The 23,286-nt window shown below is 41.5% G+C and overlaps 1 protein-coding gene and 1 pseudogene across 1 annotated transcript; both read right to left on the bottom strand.

The window, feature by feature from the left end:
* Positions 1-1,071: 1,071 nt before the first annotated feature.
* Positions 1,072-6,817, bottom strand: LOC115145216 (V-type proton ATPase 16 kDa proteolipid subunit c). Its single transcript, XM_029686601.2, has 3 exons — positions 6,601-6,817; positions 2,340-2,523; positions 1,072-2,039 (listed from the first exon to the last, which is right to left on the bottom strand). The coding sequence occupies exons 1-3, from the start codon at positions 6,671-6,673 to the stop codon at positions 1,835-1,837; spliced, it is 462 nt and encodes a 153-aa protein (XP_029542461.1). The 5' UTR covers positions 6,674-6,817; the 3' UTR covers positions 1,072-1,834.
* Positions 6,818-9,092: 2,275 nt separating this feature from the next.
* On the bottom strand, positions 9,093-22,380 carry LOC115145233 (C-reactive protein-like; annotated as a pseudogene).
* Positions 22,381-23,286: the final 906 nt, after the last annotated feature.

The following is a 23,286-nucleotide window of genomic DNA, read 5'->3' as shown; positions in this document are numbered from 1 at the left end:
GCTCCACCTTCTCCTACTGGGCTTCCTCATTATATTTGGTAGTGAGGAAACGCCAACTGGATGCTTCACATTAATACATCCGGTGAAATATCTGACTCATTGTTCTATGTTCATACGGTACTGTTTGACTATCATGACCTACTTTCCGGCAACAGAAAAAACAATACTTTGTAAAACCAACTGCTGCCATGTGGGATTTTTCTTCTCTCCAACTAATTGCGAAGTTGCACATGTGAAGATTGTGAATGCTGTTATTTATAGTGCTGCTATATAAACATGCTCACGGCTTAACATTCCTACACTACAGCCCATATAGGATCAATTTCATAGACATCACCACTTGCTTGTTGCTGGAACTATTCACATAAGGCTGACGGGAGAATTCAGGTGTGACTGAGCAGGCATCTGTAGTGCTGGCAAAGTGGCACCAGCATCAATATCCAAATCCACGTGCTACTTACTGCCATTGAACCCTTGAGCAAAGCATTGAACCCCCCCCCCCCCCCCCCAACAAAAAAAACTGCTCCAGAGGTACTGCTACACAATTGACCATGTGCTGCTTCTGGGTTGAGAACTAGAACAGAAGTGAATATACAATTTCAGTGCAAATGGAGCTATTCTAATATTGCTACAGAAAATCATTAAATAATGCAAGAAAATACATGATTTGGAGGTTGAGATTTAATTGGAAATTAGACGTGGCCTGACAGTGAGCATCTGCAACCACACGGCTGGGGTTTATTCATTACGTCTTGCAACGGAAACTGTTTACGAACCCAACGGTTTCCGTTTCGTTTTTATTTGGAGTAATGATTACACCCCAGTACTACAGGTCAACGGTGCGAATGAGTGTTGAGAATGATGTATTCGAGTTAAAACACACACATTCACATGCCCCACACACTTTTACATGCCCGCTGCCATAAACAAACACAGCCCTCCCATATCTGGACAGAGAGTCTCCATGGATACATGCATCCAGAGGAACTCCAAGAACTTCAAACAATTACCCACAGTGCAATTCATCTAGCTATACACAGATCTCTCTCTCATTGGGAACGCAATAATGACTTTGTTCCATTTAAACAGTTTTATTAACATTTCAAAATCTTCATAAATAATTTGTGAAAAAAACAAACCAAAAAAATAGTTATCCATGTCCTCGTATTAGTTTGGTCCTTTAATGTGAAAATTGTCCCCAGATAAAATTAAAATGATTTGTCCAAACAGTCAGTTCTTCAGAAAAAAAACGAAGAAATAATAATAAAAGCCATTTATCAGACACAAATTAAAGGAAATTGGGAGGAAGGAGGTAAACTGATACTCAAGCACAGACAGGATGAACGCGTCACTACATTTACAAGGGGTTGACTACTGGACTCAAGGACAACTGTACAGGAAGAGGACGCTTTTCGCTTCCCGCCCAATCCCAAAGCAACCCCATGTCGTGTCCCAAATCACACCCTATTCCCTATTGAGTGCACTACTTTTGACCAGAGCACTATGTAGAGAATATGGTGCCATTTGGGACACAGCCCATAACACCTCCCTCGTAGATCTGACAGGCATGAATAAGCAATATAGGTAGGGGGTAGATATGTGGCTTTACTATTACCATATTGCTAACACTTATTCAAACATATTAGATCTACAAAGGACCATCAAGTAGTGCCACTAGGAAAGAAGTGGTTAAAGGGAGTTTATTTGGAACCGGGCGTAAAGGCATGCTCTACAATTTGTTCTTTATTTCTTAGTTGTTTATATATGGATGACACAGCGTTGACTCAACGTACACGGATGAATGGACAGAAGGACTGTTCTTTTCTTGCTTTCTCTATTTCGTGGAGAGGATGAGAGCCACAATAAGACCGTAGAGCCCTAGGACCTCTGCAAAGATCAGGATGAGGATCATGCCCACGAAGAGCCTGGGCTGCTGAGCTGTGCCTCGAACGCCTGCGTCACCCACAATGCCGATGGCAAAACCAGCCGCCAACCCACTCAGCCCCACGCTCAGCCCAGCACCCAGGTGGAGGAAACTCCTACATGAGAGAGAGGTGAGGGATAGAGCGAGATGAAGAGAGGGATGGAGATGGGTTGGAGAGAGGGAGAAAGATTTATTTAAAACAATTGCAGTCAAAGCATCCCAAAGAGATTGCAGACCTTCAGTTTACAGATGTAGTACATCGCTAACACTTCTGAAAAACAATGGTGAAAAATCCACCAATCCTATCAAGTGGAGCCAATACCATATTACTACCAATCAGATCGCTTCAGACATGCAGTGCCTAGCGGTAGACTTGAGAATGGGTAACTAGCGTCTGCAATTTCTGAGCTCTTACTTGTAGAGGGTGATTTTCTCTGAAATGTTGTTGGCGATGAGCACCGCCACCACCAGCCCGTAGATGGCGATGATACCTGCCATGACCACAGGAATGATGGACTTCATGATGAGCTCCGGCCGCATCACCGACATGGCAGCGATGCCCGTGCCGCTCTTAGCCGTGCCATAGGCCGCCCCCAACGCTGGAGGAGAAGGAGAATTTAGAATTCCAAAAAGACAGAAATCCAAGACCATCCTATTTTGTCAACAGAACACAATTGTTTCAAGTAAAAAAAACATGAGAACGAGAGATTAGATTGTTATAGAGCGTGTGGGTATTAAAACCAATGGAGTTTGACAGTAGTGTCTGCGCTTGTTGATCAAAGCCCGTTTTCACCACAGATAAGCTTCCCTTTCCACACTTTGTAGCTCTAGGAAAAACATCTTAAATCTTTACATCTATGAAGAACACTCAATAGATCAGCAAATGCATTAGCACAATGGTAATGCCCATCACAATGGTTTCAGGAGTTTGTGCAAGGTGGAGAAAGAGGTAGGGGAGTTTGTATGGGGGTGACATAAAAAAAATGGTATCCACGAGTTCATCTGTCTCTGGGGAAGTAGACAAAGGGCTTCATTGCCAACATCCCAAACTATCCCTTTAACTCTTGAGGCTCACACATTTCTGTGATTGCAAAGGTTCCCAAATTCATGAGAGCCTTAATTGCCTTTAAAAAAAAAAAAGTGTCCTCTTCTCCCTGTCAACTGTACTGATTGGCAAAGACTTGACAGGTATAAACATGGTGAAAACATTAGGATAGCTTTCCCTTGGTCAGGTCTTTCAGTTAGGAGAGAGGATACGAGGATTTAAGGAATAACTATTTTAAAAAAGAGCCACGGAGAGAAAGACTCCAGGATGTAGCCAGAGAAAGACATGGTGTGTGTCCCAATATCTCCTTTCTCATGAAGTGTACACTTGTTCATTACTTCCCACAAACCTAAAAAAAAGCACTGTCTTGATGGTGGCATGGGAAAGACGTATACTGAACAAAAATATAAAACTGCAACAATTTCAAACATTTTACTGAGTTTACAGTTCATAGAAGGAAATCAGTCGATTGAATTAAATGCATTAGGTCCTAATTTATGAATTTCACATGACTGGGCAGGGAAGCCTCGGAGGGCATAGGCCCACCTACTGGAGAGCCAGGCCCAGCCTGTCAGAATGAGTTTTTCCCCACAAAAAGTTATTTACTACAGACATAAATACTCCTCAGTGGCCTCCCGAGTGGAGCAGCGGTCTAAGGCACTGCATCGCAGTGCTTGAGGCGTCACTACAGACCCGGGTTCATTCCCAGGCTGTGTCACAACCAGGTGTCCCATATGGAGGGGCATAATTGGCCCAGCATTGTCCAGGTTAAGGGAGGGTTTGGCCGGGGGGGCTTTATTTGACTCCTTGTGGCGGGCCAGGCGCATGCAGGCTTACTTAGGTCATCAGTTGAACAGTGTTTCCTCCGACATATTGGTGCGGCTGGCTTCCGGGTTAAGCTGGCGGGTGTGTTAAGGAATGCGGTTTGGCGGGGTCATATTTCGGAGGATGTATGACTCGACCTTTGCAGCCATGCGACAAGATCATAATTGGATATCACGAAAAGGGGGGTAAAAAATGTATTCTTATGGTAGAGAAATTAACATGATATTATCTGGCCACTGCCCTGTTGGACACTCCTGCAATCAGCTCCCTCAAGACATCTGTGGCATCGTGTTGTGTGACAAAAGGGAAACAATGAACATTGTCTAAAATCATGTGTAAAGCAATATCCACAATGCAACTCATTCAGCACATGTCGGGAGACACAGTTTGTGTTACAATTGTTTGCCTATCCTGAAATAACTTAAGCCGATTTCCATGAACATGGTCTAAAATCAATTGTTAAGCAACACCCACAATTCCACTAGTTTAGTATTTGAAGGGAGACACTGAGTTGCAAATAAACATTCTTAAAACATTTTCCATGAACATGGTCTAAAATCATGTTTTTAGTCAATATCAACCATGCAACTAGTGCTGCATGCAACGGGAGACAGTCTGTGTGTTACCTGAAATAAACTTAAGTTAATTTCCATGAACATGGTTTGAAATAATGCGTTAGGCAATATCCACCATGAAACTAGTTCAGCATATGACGGGAGATACAGTTTGTGTGTTACAATTGGTCAAGCAAGACTCCAATACCGTCATTAAGTTTGCAGGTAACACAACAGTGGTAAGCCTGATCACTGACAACGAGAGACAGCCTATAGGGAGGAGGTCAGAGACCTGGCCGTGTGGTGCCAGGACAACAACCTCTCCCTCAACGTAATCAAGAGATGATTGTGGACTACAGGAAAAGAAGGACCGAGCACACCCCCATTCTCATCGACGGGGCTGTACTGGAGCAGGTTGAGAGCTTTATGTTCCATGGTGTCCACATCAAACTAACAAACATGGTCCAAGCACACCCAACACAGTCGTGAAGAGGGCACGGAAAAACCTATTCCACCTCAGGAGACTGAAAAGATTTGGCATGGGTCCTCAGATCCTCAAAAGGTTCTACAGCTGCACCATCGAGAACATTCTGATTGGTTGCATCACTGCCTGGTATGGCAACTGCTCGGCCTCCGACCGCAAACTGTAGTATATCACCGGGGTCAAGCTTACTGCCATCCAGGACCTCTATATACCAGGCGGTGTCAGAGGAAGGCCCCAAAAAATGCCAAGGACTCCAACCACCATATAGTATTAGACTGTTCTCTCTGCTACCGCATGGCAAGCGGTACTAGAGCACCAAGTCTTGGTCAAAAAGTCATAGCAGCTTCTACCCCCAAGTCAAAAGACTCTTGAACAGTTAATCAAATGGCTACCCGGACTATTTGCATTGTTCCAAACCTACCCCCGAGTTTCACGCTGCTGCTAATCTGTTTATTATCCATGTCACCTTACCTCTACCTACATGTTTATATTACCTCAATAAACCGGTGCCCCCGCACATTGACTCTGTACCAGAACCCCCTTTATATAGCCTCACTACTGTTATTTGTTTTATTCCACCCCCCCCCTTTTCTTAAAACTACATTGTTTGCGCCACAGAGAAATGGCATTCTGTCAGGACACTGACTATTTCCCCTCCTATTCGGTCAAAGTTCACAGCAAATGCTCCATTCCACTTTCTACTGAATGAGGACATCTAGTGGAAGGCGTAGGAAGTGCTATCAGATCCATATCTTGTTGGGAAAGGAGGGGGCGATGATGTCAAAGTTGCCCCACATTCAGAATTTCACTTCTTGTTTGGAAGATTGCCTGCCCTATGAGTTCTGTTATATTCACAGACATAATTCAAACAGTTTTAGAAACTTCAGAGTGTTTTCTATCCAATAGTAATACTAATATATGCATATATTAGCAATCTAGGACAGAGTAGGATGCAGTTCACTATGGGCACGCAATTCATCCAAAGTGAAAATTACTGCCCCCTATCCTCAACAATTTAAGGGTTTGTAAGGTCTACTACACCTGTTGTATTCGGCGCATGTGACAAATTAAATTTGATTTGACCTTATTTGTGAAAACTTTCAAAATGTTTTGGTGCAATTCAGAAGGCTGATTGAGGACCTTATTACTGATCAATGTGTTTCTTTTATGACCATGTCCTTTCTGCTTGCATTTTGTATTTACATCGATGTGTGTAAGTTATGCAATTCTGGGCTCATCTGTAAAATAAAGGTTAAATAAAATAAATAAAAATAACCATATTTGGTGGTGAGTGGAAATGCAACCGGATGCTTCAGATGTATGGTGAAACATCTGGCTCATTGTTCTGTGGTTGAGCAGCCCAGGTGAGCAAGCTGATTAGCAGATAGGCATCTTGTTGCTAGTCGACACGATTACCACCCATCGTTATTTAAAGTATCGAATTGGATGTCTCCGGTTAACACAGAAATACCTACGTCAAACTGTATCAATAGAAATTGGCCATCTTATTACGTCAATGGCAACGTCATCTGTTACGATGGAAATCTCCATTCCGAATACCTACCCCCTCACATGACAGGAATGATAGCCAGTTATCTAACAAGCAACCGCATCCTCTTGGCTTTTTGACTTGCCCGCTCCATATTCAACACAACATTCCTTAGTAGTAGACATTTCGGCCGAGTGTAATACGACCCACACACCCCTTATGATTGAACGAGGCATGAGACATATGACTGAACGAGGGTGTTGTGATAGTTAACGTTACCGCTGAAGACCATAGCCGCAGAGGCTCCCATCACTGCGAAGAAAGGAGAGTATTCGGGACTTTCTGACGACATTCTTACGCGTTCAGGGAAAAGCGCACAAACGTCCTTTTTTTAAACGTCAACGTTTCTGTCGATTCTCAACACTTGCAATTGCAAGGCCCTTTCGTGCAGCACAGGGACGACACCTGACAAAGCCACCTCTTCACAGGAACACTGGTGTAGCGGTAGAAAATGGCGAAACAGGATGTCACATGATCAGTCCACTGGCCATGTCCCATTATGTCGATGTAGGGGTGTGCAAAATATCCTGCGTGTCGTGTCCATTTCGTTCGCGTGAGAATACAAATAATATAATGTGTTACCAAGAAAGGTATAACTCGTTTGTATATAATTTAATCAAATAAATTAGATGATATCCATAATTTTGTAGTCATAATGGTATGGTCCGCTGAAGGCTGTCTATGGTCTATTCACGCTTGCCTGGTTGTGGGAGGAGATGTGCCGCAACCATAGGTTACTGTGGAACGCCGTTTGGGTCTTTGCGTATCAAAAAAAGATATGAAAGTGACGCAGAAGGTTACAATTGGTGGAATTATGCCATGTTTAGTCTAGATAATGTTAAACAAGGTTGGAATGTGAAGCAATTAAATGGGTTACCAGACAGAACACAACTGTGAAGAGTTTACACAAATATTAGTGTTGTAACTCTTATCGCGGGACTGTAACTGTGAAATCATCTCCCCAGTCAGCCTATTGACATTCACATTGCACTGTACACTCTGTCTACTCAATACCCAATATACTCAGAGTTATCAGACTCCAAAAACATCCACGCTGTATTGTTTTTCCTGAAGAATGGTGTTCAATACACATGGGTTGACAATAAATGTGTCTCAATTTACAGTTGTTTCAGAGTCCTGCAATAAGAGCTATGACGCTATTGGTTCTCTGGGTGTTACTGAGTAGACTGATACCCTATGTCATTGATCCACAATCCATAGGTAAGGCTGTACATTGAAATAAGTATGCCCCAATGCAATTCTAAAGTCTAATACATCTAGTGTGATTTCAACAGCTTTTTGTCAAATGAACAAATTATTGTCTTTTGTTGATTTTATATAACAACATTTCAACCTCGTTTAGCATTGATCCATGTCATCAACTAAAATAACGCTAATTTATAAAGCAGTTCTTATTTGATTAATGGTGGTTGGACCCCTTTATGTGAAGCTAGAAACAATTAGTGGACTTTGCAGTTAGCCTTCAAAATAAAACTATGTCATCATCTTAAATAAGCATGCCCCATTCAAGAAATGTAGAACCAGGAACAGATATAGCCCTTGGTTCTCTCCAGACCTGACTGCCCTTAACCAACACAAAAACATCCTATGGCATTCTGCATTAGTATCAAACAGCCCCCTTGATATGCAACTTTTCAGGGAAGCTAGAAACCAATATACACTGGACTTGCCGTTTATGTCGGCTCCAATAGAGTCAGTAGAGTCATAATGCCCATACAACCTAGCAGTCAAACAGGGAAATGGTTCCAATCATTTTCCCCAAAGTTTGTTTTAGAAACACTTAAAATAAGGGATGTGTTTCGTGTAGGCACGTGACGTTTTGAAAGCAGTGTAAATATCTTGGACAAGGTGATTGTAACCATTTCCCTGTTTGACTGCTAGGTTTTATGGGTATTATGACACCTCCGCTGTGGGGCTCTATGTCTGTCAAAATTAATAATGGATTTCCCCCTACTGTTCATCTATGAGATTACATCAGTGCTCAAACCTGTGCTGCAATGTTGCACGCACACACATTTTTCACTTTCACTTACTTAGCTAGCAAATGAAGCTAGCTAGATAGTTTAGCCTACTCAAACACCCAGTTCAAACAGAGACGGATGCTATGTTACCTAGCTGGCTATGGCTATCCAACACTAGAACTCTTCCAAGTCAAGGTAAGCTTTTGGTTTTATAAATGTATTACCACCGTGGTCGGCCCGTGTAACTTCTAAACTGCTTGCTAACTGTACTGCACGATTGTAGTGGGTCTACTAATGCGTTAGTTCTAGTAGCTATGTTGTTGACTTGACATTGGCTAATATGGTGACAACGATGTAGGCTGTGTGTAGCAGTTATGATATGAAGGTTTGGCTTGAAAATGTTTTTTTCAGTGTTGTGCACTGAAGCACACAGGCAAAGGGAAAAGTTGAGAGGAGAAAAGCGTGTAGATGCGAGAAGGAATTATATGATCTGGCTGCTATGAAAGTGTACTGTGTTTGCATGTTACCAGGGATGTATTCATTCCGCCGATTCTGTTTGAAAAACGTTTCTTAAACGGAACGGGGATAAACATCCCTGAATTTGTCCAATAGAAGCTCTCGTTTGCAACTGTTGGACTAATGATTACACCCTAAATCAGCAAGATGCAGGGAATGTTGTGGAAGGCGGTATTGATTTCTCAAATGTCTCTCGACCCACGTTGTAAACTTTCATTCATAGGCTAGGTTGTAGCAACCTCATGATGGGTATAGGGACAATTTGAGTATCATGTCGAAAGTAGCCTAAACCTATCCGTGTTATATTGACCTGGGTGAATGGAATATGTGACAGATATCCAATAAACTGTAATAGAAAAAAAGCTATGCTCATAAAAATTCTAATAATCGTCCTCCCTCTTAAACGATACAGACCGCCACTGTCTTTAGTGATCACCCTGATGTTCCCGTTGCTCTTTGATTCCATGGTCAAAAATGTTCCGTTTGGGCACACGTTTCCCAGCACACAAAGCTTCCATCATGACATTGGAGTGCAGGTAGTCACACATGTTTACGTCTATGATCCCTCCAACAAAACTCTGCTTGGTGTCAAACACCTTCAGAAGTCTGGGTCCCAGGATGACTGTACCAACAGCTTGTGCTTTGTTCCGGTTTATATACCTTCCTAATGTACTCTTCCCATCTACGTACAGTGGGGCAAAAAAGTATTTCGTCAGCCATCAATTGTGCAAGTTCTCCCACTTAAAAAGATGAGAGAGGCCTGTAATTATCATCATAGGTACACTTCAACTATGACAGACCAAAATGAGGAAAAAAAATCCAGAAAATCACATAGGATTTTTAATGAATTTATTTGCAAATTATGGTGAAAAATAAGTATTTGGTCAATAACAAAAGTTTATCTCAATACTTTGTAATATACCCTTTGTTGGCAACGACAGAGGTCAAACGTTTTCTGTAAGTCTTCACAAGGTTTTCACACACTGTTGCTGGTATTTTGGCCCATTCCTCCATGCAGATCTCCTTTAGAGCAGTGATGTTTTGGGGCTGGGCAACATGGACTTTCAACTCCCTCCAAAGATTTTCTATGGGGTTGAGATCTGGAGACTGGCTAGGCCACTCCAGGACCTTGAAATGCTTCTTACGAAGCCACTCCTTCGTTGCCCGGGCGGTGTGTTTGGGATCATTGTCATGCTGAAAGACCCAGCCACGTTTCATCTTCAATGCCCTTGCTGATGGAAGGAGGTTTTCACTCAAAATCTCACGATACATGGCTCCATTCATTCTTTCCTTTACACGGATCAGTCGTCCTGGTCCCTTTGCAGAAAAACAGCCCCAAAGCATGATGTTTCCACCCCCATGCTTCACAGTAGGTATGGTGTTCTTTGGATGCAACTCAGCATTCTTTGTCCTCCAAACACGACGAGTTGAGATTTTACCAAAAAGTTCTATTTTGGTTTCATCTGACCATATGACATCCTCCCAATCTTCTTCTGGATCATCCAAATGCTCTGTAGCAAACTTCAGACGGGAATGGACATGTACTGGCTTAAGCAGGGGGACACGTCTGGCACTGCAGGATTTGAGTCCCTGGCGGCGTAGTGTGTTACTGATGGTAGCCTTTGTTACTTTGGTCCCAGCTCTCTGCAGGTCATTCACTAGGTCCCCCCATGTGGTTCTGGGATTTTTGCTCACCGTTCTTGTGATCATTTTGACCCCACGGGGTGAGATCATGCGTGGAGCCCCAGATCGAGGGAGATTATGAGTGGTCTTGTATGTCTTCCATTTCCTAATAATTGCTTCCGCAGTTGATTTCTTCAAACCAAGCTGCTTACCTATTGCAGATTCAGTCTTCCCAGCCTGGTGCAGGTCTACAATTTTGTTTCTGGTGTCCTTTGACAGCTCTTTGGTCTTGGCATAGTGGAGTTTGGAGTGTGACTGTTTGAGGTTGTGGACAGGTTTCTTTTATACTGATAACAAGTTCAAACAGGTGCCATTAATATAGGTAACGAGTGGAGGACAGAGGAGCCTCTTAAAGAAGAAGTTACAGGTCTGTGAGAGCCAGAAATCTTGCTTGTTCGTAGGTGACCAAATACTTATTTTCCACCATAATTTGCAAATAAATTCATTAAAAATCCTACAATGTGATTTTCTGGATTTTTTTTCTCATTTTATCTGTCATAGTTGAAGTGTACCTATGTTGAAAATTACAGGCCTCTCTCATCTTTTTAAGTGGGAGAACTTGCACAATTGGTGGCTGACTAAATACTTTTTGCCCCACTGTAGAACATGACCATGCCTGACATAGACTCCCAGGTGAGACACAGGTGGGTCTGGAATGTGCTGAGCTCAGGCAGGTGGAGAAGACCCCGTACCCTCTCATACACAGGCCTTAGGTGCCGTCAGCCTTTCTCAACACGTTGAGCTTGTCGTAGTACTCTGTGTGGTATGCGAACAGGATGATCTCACGGCTGCCTGTTGCCAGCTCAGTGGCCAGACGCATGCACAGGGTGAAGGCTTCCATGAAAAGACCCTTCCGAGGGATAAATGTTTATGGGTGAAGTGAAAGTAGGTAGGGGAGAGCGGGGTAAGTTGAGACCTTTTTTACATTAAGGTTCACTCCATCAAGGGAAATGTATTATTATTTCTAACAGATACCTACATACATTATATTTTAGGATGCTGTGTATCCATGGAAATAATCTGAATTCATTCAAGTTGTGTCAAGCGGTCTCTTGGCACAACATACCCTGGGTATGGGGTAAGTTGAGCTGCGGGATAAGTTAAGGTTGTTAAACAGAAAAATCTTGACTGTTAAGCAGAAAGTGCTTCGTGCTTACGTTGCCCCTCGTGGATAGTATTGAAGGCATCTGGAAAAACGATGAATACTGAAATCTATCTATTGTGATCTCCCTGCAACTACGGGGGATACAAGGTGCAACAAGTGAGAGAATAGTGCTGAAGCTCAAAAGAAAGTCTGTCTGATATGTGATGGATTTGGTCATTTTATTTGCCACAATACTGATCACAATAAACAGTGTGGTAGTCTTTTCAATATTTTATTGAGCAAAAGTTGTGTGCATTAAGGAAATAGACGCCTGGCTCAAATAGAAGCCAGCCTCTAATAAGCGCTGGTTGTGTACAGTGACTGAAGCAATTAAAGGCCAAGGCTATTCATTTAAGTTTTACGGTACTAGCTAAACAAGGTAGCCTTGAAATGAGGCTATAGTTGTCAAGATCATTTGTATCCCCCCCTTATGGAGTGGCAGCACATATGCGGATTTCCATGTTTTTGGAATACTTCCTGATAATAATGTTAAATAACAAATGTGGGCTACTGAGCCAACAATACGGGGTGCTGCACACTTAAGCAGATCAGGCTCCAAATGATCAGCCCCTGTGGATTTTTGTCTGATGTTAACAAAGCATCCAGGACTTCTTTATCAGTGAATTCACGAAAAGAAAACACCTGACCAGCATTTTCAGTATCATTCAATAGATTTTCACCATCTACATCCAAACTACTTTTTTTCAAGAGCTGGCTTTGAAATACATTAATGATATCAATTTAGTCAGTAATAGGGACAGAATCTAAATTAATTTATTGGGCTAGATAAGAGGAGACACAACCCTTCAGTGATGAGAAGACACAACCCTTTAGTGACAGTATAATTTATTTAAAAAATGTAGTTCCCCATGATAGGACAATAAATAAACTCGATGTATAATTTACTTTAAAACGCTGTTCCACCATGATAGGGCAATAAATAAATAAATAAGTTGTATAATTCATTATAAAATGTATATCCCTCATCTGTACAACATTGAAAGCTCTCTCACAACCCCTGCTCACAGACCTGCATTGGTTCTGGGATTTGCAACCATTTCCTTTCTCACTCAACGCCACACTTTCCCAAACACCAAAAAACCCACACCACAACATCCATCTCAATACATCCACACATACTGTGCCTTCTGTTTACTGTGTTTTTATCTCCACCCAGTTGAATTAGTGCTTTTGTGTTCCAATTAGTTATATTTGAAGATAGATAGAAAAGCTACAGTTGAAGTCAGAAGTTTACATAGACTTAGGTTGGAGTCATTTAAACTCGTTTTTCAACCACTCCACAAATGTCTTGTTAACAAACTGTAGTTTTGGCAAGTCGGTTAGGACATCTACTTTGTGCATGACACAAGTAATTTTTCCAACAATTGTTAACAGACAGATTATTTCACTTATAATTTACTGTATCACATGTCATGATGTTGGCCTGGGGGTAGGTTTATGACAGTCATAAATACCTCTTCCCCCGTTTTTCCTCTCTCTACCCTACTGATGTTACATTTGCAAACACCTTGGTTAACATAGAGATTCTGGGAACATCAGAAGGTAGGGGGAAACTATATTCTGGTAATCCGACCAATTGAACATATGCGGTGGTACTTAATGAATATGATGTCAGTTCGGTTGTCATCTGAGACACTCTCATCAATGAAAAGATGACATAAACTCTACAGTGGAAAGTCTACACATCAGAGTTATCGGATTCACATGGAATTGTTGTTCAATTTAAATGTTTGAATATTAAATTATTTGTGATGGGATGAAATGTGATTTTAGCTTCTAAAATGTGAGATTTGGGTTTTCACAAGGTTAGGGCCCTGCTCAATCAGTGGCCTGCCCCTGTGAAGGGAAATGGGCTATACAACTTTTCAAACACGACCTCCTCTCCCTTCCTATATAAAGCCTTGAAGATAATATAACCTCCTGTTCCGAGGATGTCAGGACGACGGTCCGATGTACCTCAGTACCTCCAGGCTCTGATCAGGCCCTACACCCAAACAAGGGCACTGCGTTCATCCACCTCTGGCCTGCTCGCCTCCCTACCACTGAGGAAGTACAGTTCCCGCTCAGCCCAGTCAAAACTGTTCGCTGCTCTGGCCCCCCAATGGTGGAACAAACTCCCTCACGACGCCAGGACAGCGGAGTCAATCACCACCTTCCGGAGACACCTGAAACCCCACCTCTTTAAGGAATACCTAGGATAGGATAAAGTAATCCTTCTCACCCCCCCCCCCCCTTAAAAGATTTAGATGCACTATTGTAAAGTGGCTGTTCCACTGGATGTCATAAGGTGAACGCACCAATTTGTAAGTCGCTCTGGATAAGAGCGTCTGCTAAATGACTTAAATGTAAATGTAAATGTAGAATGGTTCAGATAATAACTACAGAACGAAGCCAACATCAGCGTGAGCTTTGGTTGCGAATGGTATGAACTTTGAACTTTTATTCACTACAGAAGTGATACCTCCTAGCTGTTGAGTTAGCAACAGCAGCTTCAAACGCAGGTTAGGAAGGAACAGACAGAGTAACCCATCTATCACACAATGACGTTACTACAACGTATACAATTTACCAGCAGAGACATTCGTCAAAGGACAAAGGACTCGGTTGGGCAACACGGCCTTCCATCTACCACCAACCTACCGAAGCTCAGCTCAGAGTAAATATTTATTGCATTTTCCTTTTCCAAATGGGCGGTAATTTAGAATGCATAAGATACTGTATTTACGATAGCACAGTATTTACGATGTCCCTCAGTCTTACCGCTCTTTCACTCAAACCCAGCCCCTTTTCTTTTGTGTAACAAGCTGTCATATTTGTTCCGCCCGCTAGGGACGTTTTCCTTTATGACGTAATTTGTAATCAAGTTATGATTAATTATGTGTATGTGTAATTCTGTGTGATAGGTAGGTAATTTAGTAAATAAATAATTCAACCCAATTTTGTATTGCTTATTCAACTTGTTAGCCAGGGTTCGTGAAGATAACCAAAGAATATACAACTTCCAGATGAGACTGAATTAATGTGACGATTAATATTGACTGCTATTGATGTAAAATATTACTAGGTCTTTAAGAGTTTATTCGGAAGATAACAGCTCTATAAATATTATTTTGTGGTGCCCCGACTCTCTAGTTAATTACATTTACATGATTAGCTCAATCAGGTAATATTAATTACTGAGAAGTTATTTTATAGAATAGCATGTCATATCACTTAATCCGGCATAGCCAAAGACACGACACACAATTCCAGTGGGTCAGAAGTTTACATACACTAAGTTGACTGTGCATTTAAACAGCTTGGAAAATTCCAGAAAATGATGTCATGGCTTTAGAAGCTTCTGATTGGCTAATTGACATCATTTGAGTCAATTGGAGGTGTACCAGTGGATGTATTTCAAGGCCTACCTTCAAACCCAGTGCCTCTTTGCTTGACATCATGGGAAAATCAAAAGAAATCATCCAAGACCTCAGAAAGAAAATTGTAGACCTCCACAAGTCTGGTTCATCCTTGGGAGCAATTTCCAAACCCCTGAAGGTACCACGTTCATCTGTACAAACAATAGTACGCAAGTATAAACACCATGGGACCACCCAGCCGTCATACCGCTCAAGAAGGAGACGCGTTCTGTCTCCTAGAGATGAACGTACTTTGGTGCGAAAAGACAGACTGGCAGAGACAGAGAGTCTCAATTAAAGATGGACTTTATGATAACTCTGACCTGTGTGTGGATTGCTCTCTCATGATTTGGTAATACAGGAAATGTCCACGACATTCTTTGTTTGCAACATTATGAAAGGTTCTCTCTTTTTTAGACTTGTAAAATAGGGAAAATGCCATGGATACCCCAACTCTCAATTTAAACTGGTGATGGAACTAAGATTTGTTTAAGGCAATGGTATTGCTGTTGTGATTGTGTAGTTTTGGGTACCAGTATTTAGGAGTATTTCAAACACCTTATTTCTTTTCTAGGAGACTGACTGTGTGTCAGTGAGGGTGGTGAAAGGGAAAGAGCCAGGGAGAGAGACTTCAGAGGACAGTGTCACAGCCACGGCAGGACCAGGTGTCAACCTTGTTGCCAGCAGCACCAGTGGCACAGCATTGTCCAGTTACCTCAGTGATGGCATAAAACCATATCAGCCACACCCACAATTTATAGAACCGCAAATTCTTGCCAACAGAGTGTTGACGTTTCAAGAGAGATGGTTTCGTGATTTCCCCTGGCTACATTATAATCCATCAATAAAAGGAGTGTTTTCACTGTAGCCAAGGGTTTTCAAGCCAGCCATCTTTTGGCCAAAGAGCGGATGCTGCCTTCATTAGTGCAGGATTTAGGAACTGGAGAAAAGCCAATGTAAAATTCACAGCTCATCAAAACTTCCAAACCCACCACCACTTTGTAACTGTAACAGCACACCAGCTAAATCTAATAAGTGCCCAGTTATCCAGCGTGTGGGGTAAACAGCAGAAATTACGAAGCTACCTTGCACTGTATGAGAATGCAACAACATTGATTGACTCCATTGAATCCATTGAGACACACTCATGACGATTTGCTGGCAAAGCAGTGGATCACTATAGGGCAGAATTTTTTAAAGTGTTGGATGGTGTGGAGGTTCAGTTTGGCGACCATTTTGACCAGGACAGTCTAAACGTCCTGCAAAAGTTGGAAAGAGCGCTTCTCACGGGGGAGTTGGATGAGTCTCTAGATCAGTACTCTGAAGTGATTTACTTCTGGGTTTGTTCAGCCATTCCTGTGGCGAAAATGAATGGGGAAAGAATAGGGTTTTGTGATTAACGTAGAACTTAAGGTCTGTTAACACAGGTTTTGGAGATCTTATACATTTTGTTCTATGAGATTATAATGTGTCAGTCAGTTAATATGACCTTTATTAGATATGAAGCCTTCATGTGCTTTTTTGAATTACATAAATACTCATTTTAAAAAAAAAAGTGTCGTTAGATGAAGATTCTCTCCTGGACAAAATGTATGAGATCTCCTAAGCGTTATTTTTTGCAGTTTATCCAAAAACCCAACAAAAACTCCATTAATTTTCCCATAGGCTTTGTCCAACAAACCATGATGAAGTTAGTGCCTACAAAAGATGCCATTGCTATTGCTCTCCTTTGAGTCTGATTCCGACTTAGGAATGTATGCCTTTCTACGTATGCATGCCTTTCCCACATACGCACGCCTTTCCTACTTACTTCTCAGTATTTGGTATTCAGACTTACCTTATTCAGTTGCATAAAATGCTTTGCAAGTGTGGCTACCTTGCGCTCTCTGAATACGTTTCATTCAACCGCTGAATACCCTCCCACAGATTTTCTCGGGTTTAGGGTTTTCAATACATTTATCTTGTACCTTTTAATTCAAATTTGTCCACAGACTCAATAGAATACATAGAGAGAACAGGTTCAGAATATATATGGTTCAATGAAAGAATGCCATCTATACTGAACAAAAATACAAACATAACATGTCAAGTGTTGGTCCCATGTTTCATGAGTTGAAATAAAAGATCCCAGAAATGTTCCATGAGCAGAAAAAGCTTATTTCTCTAAAATGCTGTGCACAAATTTATTTACGTCACTGTTGGTGAGCAATTCTCCTTTGCCAAGAGAATCCATCCCCCTGACAGGTGTGGAATATCAAGAAGCTGATAAAACAGCATGATAATTACACTGGTGCACCTTGTGCTGGGGACAATAAAAGGCTACTCTAAAATGTGCAGTTCTGTCACAGAACAAAATGCCACAGATGTCTCAAGTTTTGAGGAAGCGTGCAATTGAAATTGTAAAATATAACTGAGAAAAGTCCTATAATTAAAACATTCTAAAGCGTACACATCAACTCGGCAGATTCAGCCCTTGTGAGAGCAAAACTACAAGATTGTTATAATACTGATATTGCATCAAATGGTTGTTTTATGGAATAGAATAGGTTTCTTAGAACGCGGTCTAAGAAACTGCATCTCAGTCCCTTGGTTTGAATCCAGGCTGAATCACATCTGGCCTTGATTTGGAGTCCCTTGGGGCGGCACACAATTGGCCCAGCGTCGTCCGGGTGTGGCCGGGGTAGGTCGTCATTGTAAATAAGAATTTGTTCTGAACTGACTTGCCTAGTTAAATAAAGGTTCTTTTTTTTTAAGTTACAAAAATTAAGACACTCATCTGTGCGTGGTCTTCTGAATTGGGCCTCTGGGGCTTAATGATACTGACAGTGGATTTACGATGCCTTTGGTGATAAAACCTAAAGAAACCATTCCATAGCATGAGCTAGTGTTTGTGTATTGGGAAATACCTGGGTTGAGATGGCTCGGGTTTGGATAATTATGAGAGGAACCTTGTTTTAGTGACCAGACCTTGGTTTCCACACAATGAGAACAGTCTTCACAGCAGATACTGTCTGCTGTGCATTATTCATTTATTTTACACAAATCCTAACCTTGTGACCCATTCCACACATCTGTTGTTTGCATTATAGACTAAGGGGTGTATTTTTGCTAAAGAAGATCTTTGTATCCTTTGTGTCGGGGCACTCAACGAATCATCTGAAGGGTGGTTCGGCGACCAGCCATCGTTATTGCAGAGCACTCAAATCATGCACTTGTGTGTGTGGTGTGACATGCTTTCCTTATTAATAAGTGGGGCGGCAGGGTAGCCTATTGGCAGGGTAGCTTATTGGCAGGGTAGCCTAGTGGTTAGAGCGTTGGACTAGTAACTGGAAGGTTGCAAGTTCAAACCCCTGATCTGACAAGGTACAAATCTGTCGTTCTGCCCCTGAACAGGCAGTTAACCCACTGTTCCTAGGCCGTCATTGAAAATAAGAATTTGTTCTTAACTGACTTGCCTAGTTAAATGAAGGTAAAATATCAGATACCTCCTTATTGTCATTAAGTGCATCGGATTGCATGGGTTGTAAGCACAGGTAGAGGGGGAGCGGGCTGGGGACAGGCTATGAGAGGAGTGGTCAGGGCATGACTTGGATATAAAGAGTAACCGTACCTATTTCAGTCCACTTCAAGTCTGCTATTTCTGTTCACTGCAGAATTTGAATACCCTAGAATCAAATCAAGTAGCTGGCCAGTGCATACAAGATTTGGTTATGGGTTCAGAAATATAGCTTGAGACTTCAATGCAATGTAGGGCGTGACCTCTATGGGGGCAGGTAGCCTAGTGGTTATTAGGGTTGGACCAGTAACCCAAAGGTTGCTGGTTCGAATCCCGAGGCAACTAGGTCAAAAATCTGTCTGTGGCCTTAGAGCCGGCCAAATGAATAAAATGTAGAAATGCACCAATTCCAAGGATTTTCAGCTGTGGAACAGTTTTCTGCATGTATTGAGGTTCAAAGAAAATACAGCCCCACAAAGATGGAATCAGCATTCAAATCCTATAATTTGAAAAATTAACTTTGATTAAACTAAAGATGCTAGACAGGATCTTGGAAACTACATTGCTATTATTTTTTATTTTTTAGACCTTACGTTTTGGATTTGATGTGTCAATGTATTATGGCTCATACATGCATAATATCTGCAGTCCTCTCAGATTCCCAGGGGAGAAAGTCACAGAATCCCGACCATTCTAACCTGGTATATTTAAGCAGTGTGTTACTGTGGTATTATACTGAGCAAAAGTATAAACGCAACATTAATCAATTTCAAAGATTTTGCTGAGTTACAGTTCATATAAGGAAATAATTCAATTGAAATTAACTAATTAGGCCCTAATCTATGGATTTCACATGTCTGGGCAGGGGCACAGCCATGGGTGGGCCTGGAAGGGCATAGGCCCACCCACTTGGGAGCTAGGCCCACCCAATGGGGAGCCAAGCCTAGAAAATCGTAATGAGCTTTATTACAGACATTAATACTCCTCCTGGATTTTTTTGTGCCCAACATTTGGGAGAAATACGCTTTTTGTGAGTAGTTCTGATCTTTTATTTCAGCTCATGAAACATGGGACCAATACTTTACATGTTGCGTTTATATTTCTGTTCAGTGTAGTATTTTGTGGAAGTATGTTGTAACTAAAGTACTTATCCAATCAGGATAATCGATTCCACCCCTAAAAGCAATGATCATTTGGTGTAGCCTGCTATTTAACATTTTAAAAATGATTGAATATGGCCATGGTCAGTGTATTCAGACCTGTTGACTTTACCACATTTCATAACATGACAGCCTTATTCTAAAATGTATTACATTATTTTATTTCCTCAATCTACACATAATGTGTACACCCATAATGACAAAGCGAAAACAGGTTTAGAACATTGACTAATTAATCAAAAAATAAAACACATACCTTATTTGTATCCAGACCCTTTGCTATGAGACTCGAAATTGAGCTCAGGTGCTTCCTGTCCAAATCTGTGAAATTGCTTTATTGTGCATGAGGCAACCATATACAATTTCTGCATCAGATCTTAGAGTGATGGACTGTGCAATCCCCGTGGCCTCCGCAACGAATCAGACAGGTGTCCTGTGCACCATGAAAAAAAAAAAAAAAACTTTGCGACTGCTCGACGAAAGAAATCTCGGTCGACCAACAGCCTATCGACCAAACAATCGACCAGTTGACTAAATGGGGTCTGCCCTAATCAATACACCAGTCACTACAAAGATAAGAAGGACGCCTTTAACTCAGTTGTCAGAAAGGAAAGAAACTGCTCAGGGATTTCACCATGAGGCCAATGGCGACTTTAAAACAGTTAAGAGTTTAATGGCTGTGATAGGACAAAGCTGAGGGTGGATCGACAACATTGTAGTTAATTTACTCCACAATACCTAATTGACAGAGTGAAATTGAGGAAGACTGTACAGAATAAATATATTTCAAAACATGCATCCTGTTTGCAACAATACTGCAAAAAATGTGGAAAAGCAATTAGCATTTTGTCCTGAGTACCTGCCACTCTCCATATTTTCAAGCATAGTGCTGGCTGCATCATGGGTTATGGGTATGCTTGTAATCATTAAGAACTGGGGAGTTCTTCAGTATAAAATATTTATGGAATGGGGCTAAGCACACTAGATGAAAACCTGGTTCAGTCTGCTTTCCACCAGACACCGGAAGATTGATTCACCTTTCATCAGGAAAATAACCTAAAACACAAGGCCAAATCTACACTGGAGTTGTTTACCAAGAAGACCGTGAATGTTCATGAGTGGCCGAGCTACAGTTTTGACTTAAATCTGCTTGAAAATCTATGTCAAGATCTGAAAATGGTTGTCTAGCATACATACATACAGGAAAAACATTAACAGAATTCAGTATTGATATTTGGACAAAATTGCTTGAGGTTTCCACGGCTCAACATGGTGATCAACATTTCGGACAAATGCTTGTGAAAATTAGATCGCTACTGCAACTCTTTCTGCCAGCTTTGAGACATATTCCATTGGACTTTTACAGAGGGGAATATTGCAGTAGCACCAGTAACACCTGGTGTGTTTGTTGCTGTGCTTTTCCCTAGACTAAAATGACCAAAGAACTTTGTCCTATGTTTTTGTGCATGAGTGTGTGGAACTGAATGAGTGTGTGGAACTAAGCCGTTTTGCTGAATTTGAAAAAAAGTGTTCCATTCATTATCATACCCAGAGGGCAACCGTCGTGATGTTGGTACCTGGTGTGTTTGTTGCTGTGCTTTTCCCTAGACTAAAATGACCAAAGAACTTTGTCCTATGTTTTTGTGCATGAGTGTGTGGAACTGAATGTTAATGGAAATTGAGTAAATTGAATACTTTTGGAATTTTCTTTTTTATTATACTTTTTTTCATGGAGGCAGATATTGTCCCTCTTCAATTAGTCCAATGGAGTTTGTGCCTTACCCTCAAACGTTCACTTTTCATATCTTGTAGGGAGATGCCTTGCGTGTTAGTACATTACATTTGAATGGTTTATTGCGTTCTCTGGCATTGTGTTGCCCCTTTATACATTGAAATGTTCAGTCTTTTTTTGGGCATTGTGTTGCCCCTTTATACATTGAAATGTTCAGTCTTTTTTTGTTCAACAACCAATTTGACAGAGCTTGACGAATGTTGAAAAGAATAATGGGCAAATGTTGCACAATTCTGTGAGGTCTACACCTGTTGTATTCGGCGCATGTGACAAATAAAATTTGATTTGAATTCAGGTGTGGAAAGCTCTTACAGAGTTACTCAGAAAGACTCAGCTGTAATCACTGCGTGATCCTAACATGTATTGACTCAGGGAGTTTAATACTTTTTTTAATGAAGATATATTAGCGTTTTATTTTCCATGTTTTTTTTTATTACAGATTTTTGAATTGTTTTTCTTATTTGAAAGAGTATTTTCTGTTGATCATTGGGGGGAAAAAAGAAGACAATTAAATCAATTTTAATCCCACTTTGTAACAACAAAATGTAGAAAAAGTCAAAGGGTGTGAATACTTTCTGAAGGTGCTATTTAATTCCATGTGTGGGCCTACCTCTCGTCCAGCTCCTGCAGCCAGCTCTTGACGGTGTGTGCATTTATCTCCCTTGTCAGCCTCTGTAGCAGGAAGAAAGTCTGCTGAAACATCCTCAGCAGATACTCTTCAAAGTCCAGCGGCACACAGTTCTTGGACACCAGCTCGTTGATGCATGTCATGGCCAGCACATGTTCCGCCTGATTTACAGCCCACATTCTCACCACTTTCTCCTGAGGTGGGAGAGGGAGGGGGGTGGCAGCCTAACACTGTGCTTATCCCAAATCGTCTCCAGGATACCTGCAGGGTAGAAATGTAGAGAAGTGGTATTATGGATGTGTGTATATCACACCACTAGAACCCACAGAACAGAGAGAGCGATGGGAGGGAGGGAAAGAAGGGGGTTGGTAAAGATCATAGGTGGTTGGTGGCAACCTAATTGGGGAAAACGGGCTCATGGTAATGACTGGAGCAGAATGTTATCAAATTTATTTTATTTCACCTTTATTTAAACAGGTAGGCAAGTTGAGAACAAGTTCTCATTTACAATTGCGACCTGGCCAAGATAAAGCAAAGCAGTTTGACACATACAACAACACAGAGTTACACATGGAGTAAAACAAACATACAGTCAATAATACAGTAAAAAAATAAGTCTATATACATGTGAGCAAGTGAGGTGAGATAAGGGAGGTAAAGGCGAAAAAAAAGGCCATGGTGGCGAAGTAAATACAATATAGCAAGTAAAACACTGGAATGATTGATTTGCAGTGGAATAGTGTGCAAAGTAGAGATAGAAATAATGGGGTGCAAAGGACCAAAATAAATAAATACAGTAGGGAAAGAGGTAGTTGTTTGGGCTAAATTATAGATGGGCTATGTACAGGTGCAGTAATCTATGAGCTGCTCTGGCAGCTGGTGCTTAAAGCTAGAGAGGGAGATGTGTTTCCAGTTTCAGAGATTTTTGGAGTTCGTTCCTGTCATTGGCAGCAGAGAACTGGAAGGAGAGGCGGCCAAAGGAAGAATTGGTTTTGGGGGTGACCAGAGAGATATACCTTCTGGAGAGCGTGCTACAGGTGGGTGCTGCTATGGTGACCAGCGAGCTGAGATAAAGTGGGTCTTGT

Source organism: Oncorhynchus nerka, linkage group LG17, assembly GCF_034236695.1.
Source record: "Oncorhynchus nerka isolate Pitt River linkage group LG17, Oner_Uvic_2.0, whole genome shotgun sequence".
Lineage (NCBI taxonomy): Eukaryota > Metazoa > Chordata > Actinopteri > Salmoniformes > Salmonidae > Oncorhynchus > Oncorhynchus nerka.
The sequence above is the reverse complement of the archived record's forward strand: the minus strand, read 5'-3'. Positions and strand labels throughout refer to the sequence as shown.